Source organism: Nerophis ophidion, linkage group LG01 (assembly GCF_033978795.1).
Source record: "Nerophis ophidion isolate RoL-2023_Sa linkage group LG01, RoL_Noph_v1.0, whole genome shotgun sequence".
NCBI classification, from domain to species: Eukaryota; Metazoa; Chordata; class Actinopteri; order Syngnathiformes; family Syngnathidae; genus Nerophis; species Nerophis ophidion.
In genome coordinates this window covers 88,807,001-88,819,192 of record NC_084611.1, presented here as the reverse complement: position 1 = coordinate 88,819,192, position 12,192 = coordinate 88,807,001, and the positions used below count along the sequence as shown (strand labels likewise).

Below are 12,192 nucleotides of genomic sequence, written 5' to 3'. Positions count from 1 at the left end.
GCAAACTTATGAGCACAACTGTATATATATATATATATATATATATATATATATATATATATATATATATTTTTTTTTTCAAACATCTACCTTGAATGAAGTTGATCTAGAAACATGTGTTGGTGTTCCTAAGTGACATTTTAAAGCCCTCTATTGCTCGCTTTGAAGATATGTTTTTAAAAAGTGTGCTGAAGTTATTAGAGGAACCTGCAAAGAAAAACCACAGCAGAAGTGCATTTCATGGGGTGGGTTTATTCATGCATGTCAATAAGATAAAGAGGAAGACAGTCACTCTTTCCTCTCGATTTCTTTGAACGTCATGACCACCTTCTCTTAGCGACCTGTGGACGCACACATTTCTACTTCTTCACTTACTCCAGTATGAGTCCGAAGACCGGGTTGGTGGTCCTCCTTCTCTGCATGCCAGGTACTAAACATCTACTTTTTCTATTTGGTTAAAGTCCTGACTCTGATTGATAAAAAAAAATGCTTTCCTACATAGACTCTCTGCATGCATTTTTTTTTTCTACCAGTAATGTCAGCTAAATGTGCAATTTTTCAGTGAAACTTGCTTTATTGACACAATTCATGAAGGAAAAGGAACTATAAAGTGACAAACTTTCAATCTAATTCATGTTCTTCTGCTCTAAAGTGGACTTTTTCATGTGCTGGTTCAGAATTGTGCTTACACACTTCCTGAGATAGTCAATATCTTCTCAGAGATTACAATCAGGTGTTAAGCGGGCCAACAGTCTATTTATAAATATATACATATATACATATATATATATTTAGACATACCAACTTTCAATATATTTATATATGTGAAAATACCATATATATTCATATATGGTAAATAAAAACAGAATACAATGATTTGCAAATCCTTTTCAACTTATATTCAATTAAACAGATTACAAAGACAAGATATTTAATGTTCACACTGAGAAACTACATGTTTTTTGTTGCAAAAAAATCATTAACTTAGAATTTAATGGCAGCAACATGTTGCAAAAAAGGCATTTTTACCACTGTGTTACATGGCCTTTCCTTTTAACAACACTCAGTAAACGTTTGGGGACTGAGGAGACACATTTTTGAAGCTTTTCAGGTGGAATTCTTTCCCATTCTTGCTTGATGTGAAGTGAAGTGAATTATATTTATATAGCGCTTTTCTCTAGTGACTCAAAGCGCTTTACATAGTGAAACCCAATTTCTAAGTTACATTTAAACCAGTGTGGGTGGCACTGGGAGCAGGTGGGTAAAGTGTCTTGCCCAAGGACACAACGGCAGTAACTAGGATGGCGGAAGCGGGAATCGAACCTGCAACCCTCAAGTTGCTGGCACGGCTGCCCTACCAACCGAGCTATGCCGCCCCACAAAGCTTAAGTTGTCGTAATGCGCCAGACATTTTTAATGGGGGACAGGTCTGGACTACAGGTAGGCCGGTCTGGTACCCGCACTCTTTTACTACGAAACCATGCTGTTGTAACAAGTGGCTTGGCATTCTTGCTGAAATAAGCAGGGGCGTCCATGATAACGTTGCTTGGATGGCAACATATGTTGCTCCGAAACCTGTATGTACCTCTCAGCATAAATGGTGCCTTCACAGATGTGTAAATTACTCATGCCTTGGGCACTAATACACCCCCATTACATCACACATGCTGGCTTTTGAACTTTGCACCTTTTTCCTCTTTCCTCACGACGTCCAAAGTTCCCAGAAACAATTTGAAATGTGGACCCGTCAGACCACAGAAGACTTTTCTACTTTGCATCAGTCCAGCGAAGCCGGCGGCGTTTCTGGGTGTTGTTGATAAAAGTCTTTCGCTTTGCATAGTAGAGTTTTAGACCCGCTCGACATCCATTGCTTTCCTCCTCTCCAAGGTTCTTATAGTCATCAATGTCACCGATGTCCCACTGGGTGTGAGTTTTCCTTGCCCTTATGTGGGCCTACCGAGGATGTCGTAGTGGTTTGTGCAGCCCTTTGAGACACTAGTGATTTAGGGCTATATAAGTAAACATTGATTGATTGATTGATTTTAACTTGCACTTACAGACGTAGCGACCAACTGCAGTTACGGACAGTGGTTTTCTGAATTGTACCTGATCCCATGTGGTGATATCCTTTACACACTGATGTCGCTTTGGATCGAAGGGCCGTAATATCACCGCTTACGTGCAGCGATTTCTCCAGATTCTCTGAACCTTTTGATGATATTACAGAGCGTGGATGGCGAAATTCCTAAATTCCTTGCAATAGCTCGTTGAGAAATTTGCTCACGCATTTGTTGACCAAGTAGTGACCCTCGCCCCGTCCTTGTTTGTGAATGACCGAGCATTTCATGGAAGCTGCTTTTTATACCCAATCATGGCACCCACCTGTGCCCAATTAGCCTGTTCACCTGTGGGATATTCCAAATAAGTGTTTGATGAGCAATCCTCAGCTTTCTCAGTCTTTTTTGCCACCCGTGCCAGCTTTTTTGAAATATGTTGGAGGCATCAAATTCCAAATGAGCTGATATTTGCAAAAAATAACAAGGTTTTCTGGTTCAAACGTTAAATATCTTGTCTTTGCAGTCTATTCAATTGAATATAGGTTGAAAAGGATTTGCAAATCATTGTATTCTGTTTTTATTTACCATTTGCACAACGTGACAACTTCATTGCTTTATATTTAGACATACCAGCATTCAATGTATTTACATATGTGAAACCCCCTGATAGTTATCAGTTTCCTTCTTCTTTCACGTATTTAGTAAAAAAAAAACAAGTTTTTATATTTTTCCGCTGGACAACGATGGCAAAAAGAACTGCCATTATTTTGAGTGATATTGAAATCACGATCAATAACACAATAATTAATTTTATTAAAAAAAAAGGACCACCAAAACTCAACTTTAAATATAACTCCAAAGAAGAACCACATTTAGATTGGCAAAGAATAAACAAGGAGTAAAATAATGATAATAACCACAAGGGAAAAATTTAAATAACAATAGCAATGGCAACGTGTTTTACCTTTCACACTTTTTTTATGATATAGAGGATAGGTGTCACCAACCTTTTTGAAACCAAGAGCTACTTCTTGGGTACTGATTAATGCCAAGGGCTACCAGTTTGATACACACTTAAAGGGGAACATTCACACAATTTCAGAAAGGTTAAAACCAATAAAAATCAGTTCCCAGTGGCTTATTTTATTTTTTGAATTTTTTTTCAGAATTTTACCCATCCCAGAATATCCCTAAAAAAAAGCTTTAAAGTGCCCGATTTTCGCTATCTGTGAAGCCGTCGTCCATTTTATTGTGACGTCATCCAGTGATGGCAATACGAACAACATGGCGGATAACACAGCAAGATATAGTGACATTAGCTTGTTTTCAGACTCGGATTTCAGCGACTAAAGCGATTCAAAAGATTACGCATGTATTGAAACGGATGGTTGGAGTATGGAGGCAGATAGCGAAAACAAAATTGAAGAAGAAACTGAAGCTATTGAGCGAATAGCTATTGACGCTATTCGGCCATGTTTGCCTTAGCATCGCCAGTAAAATGTGCAGACCAACGATCGGAAGTTTCGCATCTTGTGACACTGGATCAACTTAAATCTGTCGATTGGTAAGTGTTTGTTTTGCATAAAATGTAGGTGGAGGGAAACGCTGGATATGAATATAGTTTCAAATGTACATACAGCTAGCCTAAATAGCATGTTAGCATCGATTAGCTGGCAGTCATGCCGCGACCAAATATGTCTGATTAGCACGTAAGTCAACAACATCCACAAAACTCACCTTTGTGATTTAGTCGACTTTATTGTTGGAAATGCATCTGCAGGTTATCCATACATCTCTGTGCCATGTCTGCCTTAGCATCGCCGGTAAAATGTGCAGACACTCCGGCACATTCGATGAGGGTCTGGCGGCAGATTTATTTGACTTTATCGTTGGAAATGCATCTGCTTTGAGTTATCGCAGGCTACCCACACAATCTTGCCATCTCTGTAGTAGCATAGTTTTCGTCGGTAAAGTGTGCGGAACAAACGACTGACCATTTCGTCGGCTTTCCCCACACCCTCGTATTTTGAACAAATTTCGTCCAATTTCCTTGCCACTTTCGCATTTCCGGGCCAGTGGTGCAACTTGAATCCCTCCCTGTTAGTGTTGTTACACCCTCCGACAACACACCCACGAGGCATGAGGTCTCCAAGTTTCCAGAAAATAGTCGAAAAAACGGAAAATAACAGAGCTGAGACGCGGTGTTTGTTCGAGCATTTCGTCGGCTTTCCCCACACCCTCATATTTTTAACAAATTTCGTCCAATTTCTTGCCACTTTCGCATCTTCGGGCCAGTGGTGCAACTTGAATCCCTCCCTGCTAGTGTTGTTACACCCTCCGACAACACACCGACAAGGCATGAAGTCTCCAAGTTTCCACAAAATAGTCGAAAAAACGGAAAATAACAGAGCTGAGACGCGGTGTTTGTAATGTGTTTGAGAAATGGCGGCTTTATTACGACTGACCATTTCGTCGGCTTTCCCCACACCCTCGTATTTTGAACAAATTTCGTCCAATTTCCTTGCCACTTTCTCATCTTCGGGCCAGTGGTACAACTTGAATCCCTCCCTGTTAGTGTTGTTACACCCTCCGACAACACACCCACGAGGCATGAGGTCTCCAAGTTTCCAGAAAATAGTCGAAAAAACGGAAAATAACAGAGCTGAGACGCGGTGTTTGTAATGTGTTTGAGAAAATGGCAGCTTTATTACGACTGACCATTTCGTCGGCTTTCCCCACACCCTCGTATTTTGAACAAATTTCTTCCAATTTCCTTGCCACTTTCGCATCTTCGGGCCAGTGGTGCAACTTGAATCCCTCCCTGTTAGTGTTGTTACACCCTCCGAAACACACCCACGAGGCATGAGGTCTCCAAGAATCCAGATAATAGTCGAAAAACGGAAAATAACAGAGCTGAGACGCGGTGTTTGTAATGTGTTTGAGAAAATGGCGGCTTTATTACGACTGACCATTTCGTCGGCTTTCCCCACACCCTCGTATTTTGAACAAATTTCGTCCAATTTCCCTGCCACTTTCGCATCTTCGGGCCAGTGGTGCAACTTGAATCCCTCCCTGTTAGTGTTGTTTCACCCTCCGACAACACACCGACGAGGCATGAGGTCTCCAAGGTTCCAGAAAATAGTCGAAAAAACGGAAAATAACAGAGCTGAGACGCGGTGTTTGTAATGTGTTTGAGAAAATGGCGGCTTTATTACGACTGACCATTTCGTCGGCTTTCCCCACACCCTCGTATTTTGAACAAATTTCGTCCAATTTCTTGCCACTTTCGCATCTTCGGGCCATTGGTGCAACTTGAATCCCTCCCTGCTAGTGTTGTTACACCCTCCGACAACACACCCACGAGGCTTGAGGTCTCCAAGGTTCCAGAAAATAATCGAGAAAACGGAAAATAACAGAGCTGAGACGTTGTGTTTGTAATGTGTTTGAGAAAATGGCGGCTTTATTACGACTGACCATTTCGTCGGCTTTCCCCACACCCTCGTATTTTGAACAAATTTCGTCCAATTTCCTTAACACTTTCGCATCTTCGGGCCAGTGGTGCAACTTGAATCCCTCCCTGTTAGTGTTGTTACACCCTCCGACAACACACCCACGAGGCATGAGGTCTCCAAGGTTCCAGATAATGGTCGAAAAAACGGAAAATAACAGAGCTGAGACGCGGTGTTTGTAATGTGTTTGAGAAAATGGCGGCTTTATTACGACAGACCATTTATCAGCTTTCCCCACACCCTCGTATTTTGAACCAATTTCGTCCAATTTCTTGCCACTTTCGCATCTTCGGGCCAGTGGTGCAACTTGAATCCCTCCCTGTTAGTGTTGTTACACCCTCCGACAACACACCCACGAGGCATGAGGTCTCCAAGTTTCCAGAAAATAGTTGAAAAAACGGAAAATAACAGAGCTGAGACGCGGTGTTTGTAATGTGTTTGAGAAAATGGCGGCTTTATTACGACTGACCATTTCGTCGGCTTTCCCCACACCCTCGTATTTTGAACAAATTTCGTCCAATTTCTTGCCACTTTCGCATCTTCGGGCCAGTGGTGCAACTTGAATCCCTCCCTGCTAGTGTTGTTAGACCCTCCGAAAACACACCGACAAGGCATGAAGTCTCCAAGTTTCCAGAAAATAGTCGAAAAAACGGAAAATAACAGAGCTGAGACGCGGTGTTTGTAATGTGTTTGAGAAAATGGCGGCTTTATTACGACTGACCATTTGGTCGGCTTTCCCCACACCCTCGTATTTTGAACAAATTTCGTCCAATTTCTTGCCACTTTCGCATCTTCGGGCCAGTGGTGCAACTTGAATCCTTCCCTGCTAGTGTTGTTACACCCTCCGACAACACCCACGAGGCATGATGTCTCCAAGTTTCCAGAAAATAGTCGAAAAAACGGAAAATAACAGCTGAGACCCGGTGTTTGTAATGTGTTTGAGAAAATGGCGGCTTTATTACGACTGACCATTTCGTCGGCTTTCCCCACACCCTGTATTTTGAACGAATTTCGTCCAATTTCCTTGCCACTTTCGCATCTTCGGGCCAGTGGTGCAACTTGAATCCCTCCCTGTTAGTGTTGTTTCACCCTCCGACAACACACCGACGAGGCATGAGGTCTCCAAGGTTCCAGAAAATAGTCGAAAAAACGGATAATAACAGAGCTGAGACGCGGTGTTTGTAATGTGTTTGAGAAAATGGCGGCTTTATTACGACTGACCATTTCGTCGGCTTTCCCCACACCCTCGTATTTTGAACAAATTTCGTCCAATTTCTTGCCACTTTCGCATCTTCGGGCCATTGGTGCAACTTGAATCCCTCCCTGCTAGTGTTGTTACACCCTCCGACAACACACCCACGAGGCATGAGGTCTCCGAGGTTCCAGAAAATAATCGAGAAAACGGAAAATAACAGAGCTGAGACGTTGTGTTTGTAATGTGTTTGAGAAAATGGCGGTTTTAGTACGACTGACCATTTCGTCGGCTTTCCCCACACCTTCGTATTTTGAACAAATTTCGTCCAATTTCCTTGCCACTTTCGCATCTTCGGGCCAGTGGTGCAACTTGAATCCCTCCCTGTTAGTGTTGTTACACCCTCCGACAACACACCCACGAGGCATGATGTCTCCAAGGTTCCAGATAATGGTCGAAAAACGGAAAATAACAGAGTTGAGACGCGGTGTTTGTAATGTGTTTGAGAAAATGGCGGCTTTATTACGACTGACCATTTCGTCAGCTTTCCCCACACCCTCGTATTTTGAACCAATTTCGTCCAATTTCTTGCCACTTTCGCATCTTCAGGCCAGTGGTGCAACTTGAATCCCTCCCTGCTAGTGTTGTTACACCCTCCGACAACACCCACGAGGCATGAGGTCTCCAAGTTTCCAGAAAATAGTTGAAAAAACGGAAAATAACAGAGCTGAGACGCGGTGTTTGTAATGTGTTTGAGAAAATGGCGGCTTTATTACGACTGACCATTTCGTCGGCTTTCCCCACACCCTCGTATTTTGAACAAATTTCGTCCAATTTCTTTCCACTTTCGCATCTTCGGGCCAGTGGTGCAACTTGAATCCCTCCCTGCTAGTGTTGTTACACCCTCCGACAACACACCGACAAGGCATGAAGTCTCCAAGTTTCCAGAAAATAGTCGAAAAAACGGGAAATAACAGAGCTGAGACCCGGTGTTTGTAATGTGTTTGAGAAATGGCGGCTTTATTACGACTGACCATTTCGTCGGCTTTCCCCACACCCTCGTATTTTGAACAAATTTCGTCCAATTTCCTTGCCACTTTCGCATTTTCGGGCCAGTGGTGCAACTTGAATCCCTCCCTGTTAGTGTTGTTACACCCTCCGACAACACACCGACGAGGCATGAGGTCTCCAAGGTTCCAGAAAATAGTCGAAAAAACGGAAAATAACAGAGCTGAGACGCGGTGTTTGTAATGTGTTTGAGAAAATGGCGGCTTTATTACGACTGACCATTTCGTCGGCTTTCCCCACACCCTCGTATTTTGAACAAATTTCGTCCAATTTCTTGCCACTTTCGCATCTTCGGGCCAGTGGTGCAACTTGAATCCCTCTCTGCTAGTGTTGTTACACCCTCCGACAACACACCGACGAGGCATGAGGTCTCCAAGGTTCCAGAAAATAGTCGAAAAAACGGAAAATAACAGAGCTGAGACGCGGTGTTTGTAATGTGTTTGAGAAAATGGCGGCTTTATTACCACTGACCATTTCGTCGGCTTTCCCCACACCCTCGTATTTTGAACCAATTTCGTCCAATTTCTTGCCACTTTCGCATCTTCAGGCCAGTGGTGCAACTTGAATCCCTCCCTGCTAGTGTTGTTACACCCTCCGACAACACACCCACGAGGCATGAGGTCTCCAAGTTTCCAGAAAATAGTCGAAAAAACGGAAAATAACAGAGCTGAGACGCGGTGTTTGTAATGTGTTTGAGAAAATGGCGGCTTTATTACGACTGACCATTTCGTCGGCTTTCCCCACACCCTCGTATTTTGAACAAATTTCGTCCAATTTCCTTGCCACTTTCGCATCTTCGGGCCAGTGGTGCAACTTCAATTCCTCCCTGTTCGTGTTGTTACACCCTCCGACAACACACCCACGAGGCATGATGTCTCCAAGGTTCCAGATAATAGTCGAAAAACGGAAAATAACAGAGCTGAGACGCGGTGTTTGTCTGACCATTTCGTCGGCTTTCCCCACACCCTCGTATTTTGAACAAATTTCGTCCAATTTCCTTGCCACTTTTGCATCTTCGGGCCAGTGGTGCAACTTCAATTCCTCCCTGTTCGTGTTGTTACACCCTCCGACAACACACCCACGAGGCATGATGTCTCCAAGGTTCCAGAAAATAGTCGAAAAAACGGAAAACAACAGAGCTGAGACGCTGTGTTTGTAATGTGTTTGAGAAAATGGCGGCTTTATTACGACTGACCATTTCGTCGGCTTTCCCCACACCCTCGTATTATGAACAAAATTCGTCCAATTTCCTTGCCACTTTCGCATCTTTGGGCCAGTGGTGGAACTTGAATCCTTCCCTGTTAGTGTTGTTACACCCTCCGACAACACACCGTCGAGGCATGAGGTCTCCAAGTTTCCAGAAAATAGTCGAAAAAACGGAAAATAACAGAGCTGAGACGCGGTGTTTGTAATGTGTTTGAGAAAATGGCAGCTTTATTACGACTGACCATTTCGTCGGCTTTCCCCACAACCCTCGTATTTTGAACAAATTTCGTCCAATTTCTTGCCACTTTCGCATCTTCGGGCCAGTGGTGCAACTTGAATCCTTCCCTGCTAGTGTTGTTACACCCTCCGACAACACCCACGAGGCATGATGTCTCCAAGTTTCGAGAAAATAGTCGAAAAAACGGAAAATAACAGCTGAGACCCGGTGTTTGTAATGTGTTTGGAAAATGGCGGCTTTATTACGACTGACCATTTCGTCGGCTTTCCCCACACCCTCATATTTTGAACAAATTTCGTCCAATTTCCTTGCCACTTTCGCATCTTCGGGCCAGTGGTGCAACTTGAATCCCTCCCTGTTAGTGTTGTTTCACCCTCCGACAACACACCGACGAGGCATGAGGTCTCCAAGGTTCCAGAAAATAGTCGAAAAAACAGAAAATAACAGAGCTGAGACGCGGTGTTTGTAATGTGTTTGAGAAAATGGCGGCTTTATTACGACTGACCATTTCGTCGGCTTTCCCCACACCCTCGTATTTTGAACAAATTTCGTCCAATTTCTTGCCACTTTCGCATCTTCGGGCCATTGGTGCAACTTGAATCCCTCCCTGCTAGTGTTGTTACACCCTCCGACAACACACCCACGAGGCATGAGGTCTCCAAGGTTCCAGAAAATAATCGAGAAAACGGAAAATAACAGAGCTGAGACGTTGTGTTTGTAATGTGTTTGAGAAAATGGCGGCTTTATTACGACTGACCATTTCGTCGGCTTTCCCCACACCCTCGTATTTTGAACAAATTTCGTCCAATTTCCTTAACACTTTCGCATCTTCGGGCCAGTGGTGCAACTTGAATCCCTTCCTGTTAGTGTTGTTACACCCTCCGACAACACACCCACGAGGCATGATGTCTCCAAGGTTCCAGATAATGGTCGAAAAACGGAAAATAACAGAGCTGAGACGCGGTGTTTGTAATGTGTTTGAGAAAATGGCGGCTTTATTACGACTGACCATTTCGTCAGCTTTCCCCACACCCTCGTATTTTGAACCAATTTCGTCCAATTTCTTGCCACTTTCGCATCTTCAGGCCAGTGGTGCAACTTGAATCCCTCCCTGCTAGTGTTGTTACACCCTCCGACAACACACCCACGAGGCATGAGGTCTCCAAGTTTCCAGAAAATAGTTGAAAAAACGGAAAATAACAGAGCTGAGACGCGGTGTTTGTAATGTGTTTGAGAAAATGGCGGCTTTATTACGACTGACCATTTCGTCGGCTTTCCCCACACCCTCGTATTTTGAACAAATTTCGTCCAATTTCTTTCCACTTTCGCATCTTCGGGCCAGTGGTGCAACTTGAATCCCTCCCTGCTAGTGTTGTTACACCCTCCGACAACACACCGACAAGGCATGAAGTCTCCAAGTTTCCAGAAAATAGTCGAAAAAACGGAAAATAACAGAGCTGAGACGCGGTGTTTGTAATGTGTTTGAGAAAATGGCGGCTTTATTACGACTGACCATTTAGTCGGTTTTCCCCACACCCTCGTATTTTGAACCAATTTCGTCCAATTTCTTGCCACTTTCGCATCTTCGGGCCAGTGGTGCAACTTGAATCCTTCCCTGCTAGTGTTGTTACACCCTCCGACAACACCCACGAGGCATGATGTCTCCAAGTTTCCAGAAAATAGTCGAAAAAACGGAAAATAACAGCTGAGACCCGGTGTTTGTAATGTGTTTGAGAAAATGGCGGCTTTATTACGACTGACCATTTCGTCGGCTTTCCCCACACCCTCGTATTTTGAACAAATTTCGTCCAATTTCCTTGCCACTTTCGCATTTTCGGGCCAGTGGTGCAACTTGAATCCCTCCCTGTTAGTGTTGTTTCACCCTCCGACAACACACCGACGAGGCATGAGGTCTCCAAGGTTCCAGAAAATAGTCGAAAAAACGGAAAATAACAGAGCTGAGACGCGGTGTTTGTAATGTGTTAGAGAAAATGGCGGCTTTATTACGACTGACCATTTCGTCGGCTTTCCCCACACCCTCGTATTTTGAACAAATTTCGTCCAATTTCTTGCCACTTTCGCATCTTCGGGCCAGTGGTGCAACTTGAATCCCTCCCTGCTAGTGTTGTTACACCCTCCGACAACACACCGACAAGGCATGAAGTCTCCAAGTTTCCAGAAAATAGTCGAAAAAACGGAAAATAACAGAGCTGAGACGCGGTGTTTGTAATGTGTTTGAGAAAATGGCGGCTTTATTACGACTGACCATTTCGTCGGCTTTCCCCACACCCTCGTATTTTGAACCAATTTCGTCCAATTTCTTGCCACTTTCGCATCTTCGGGCCAGTGGTGCAACTTGAATCCTTCCCTGCTAGTGTTGTTACACCCTCCGACAACACCCACGAGGCATGATGTCTCCAAGTTTCCAGAAAATAGTCAAAAAAACGGAAAATAACAGCTGAGACCCGGTGTTTGTAATGTGTTTGAGAAAATGGCGGCTTTATTACGACTGACCATTTCGTCGGCTTTCCCCACACCCTCGTATTTTGAAAAAAATTTCGTCCAATTTCCTTGCCACTTTCGCATCTTCGGGCCAGTGGTGCAACTTGAATCCCTCCCTGTTAGTGTTGTTTCACCCTCCGACAACACACCGACGAGGCATGAGGTCTCCAAGGTTCCAGAAAATAGTCGAAAAAACGGAAAATAACAGAGCTGAGACGCGGTGTTTGTAATGTGTTTGAGAAAATGGCGGCTTTATTACCACTGACCATTTCGTCGGCTTTCCCCACACCCTCGTATTTTGAACCAATTTCGTCCAATTTCTTGCCACTTTCGCATCTTCAGGCCAGTGGTGCAACTTGAATCCCTCCCTGTTAGTGTTGTTACACCCTCCGACAACACACCCACGAGGCATGAGGTCTC

The 12,192-nt window shown here is 43.9% G+C and overlaps 1 protein-coding gene across 1 annotated transcript in view; it reads left to right on the top strand.

Annotated features, from left to right (window-relative positions):
- The first annotated feature begins 311 nt into the window (after positions 1 to 311).
- Positions 312 to 12,192, top strand: part of LOC133541673 (B-cell receptor CD22-like) — a 38,935-nt gene continuing 27,054 nt past the window's right edge. Inside the window, exon 1 of the mRNA XM_061885245.1 lies at positions 312 to 427. Coding sequence (XP_061741229.1) covers positions 382 to 427 — 46 coding nt within the window. The 5' untranslated portion in view covers positions 312 to 381. The remainder of the gene's footprint in view (positions 428 to 12,192) is intronic.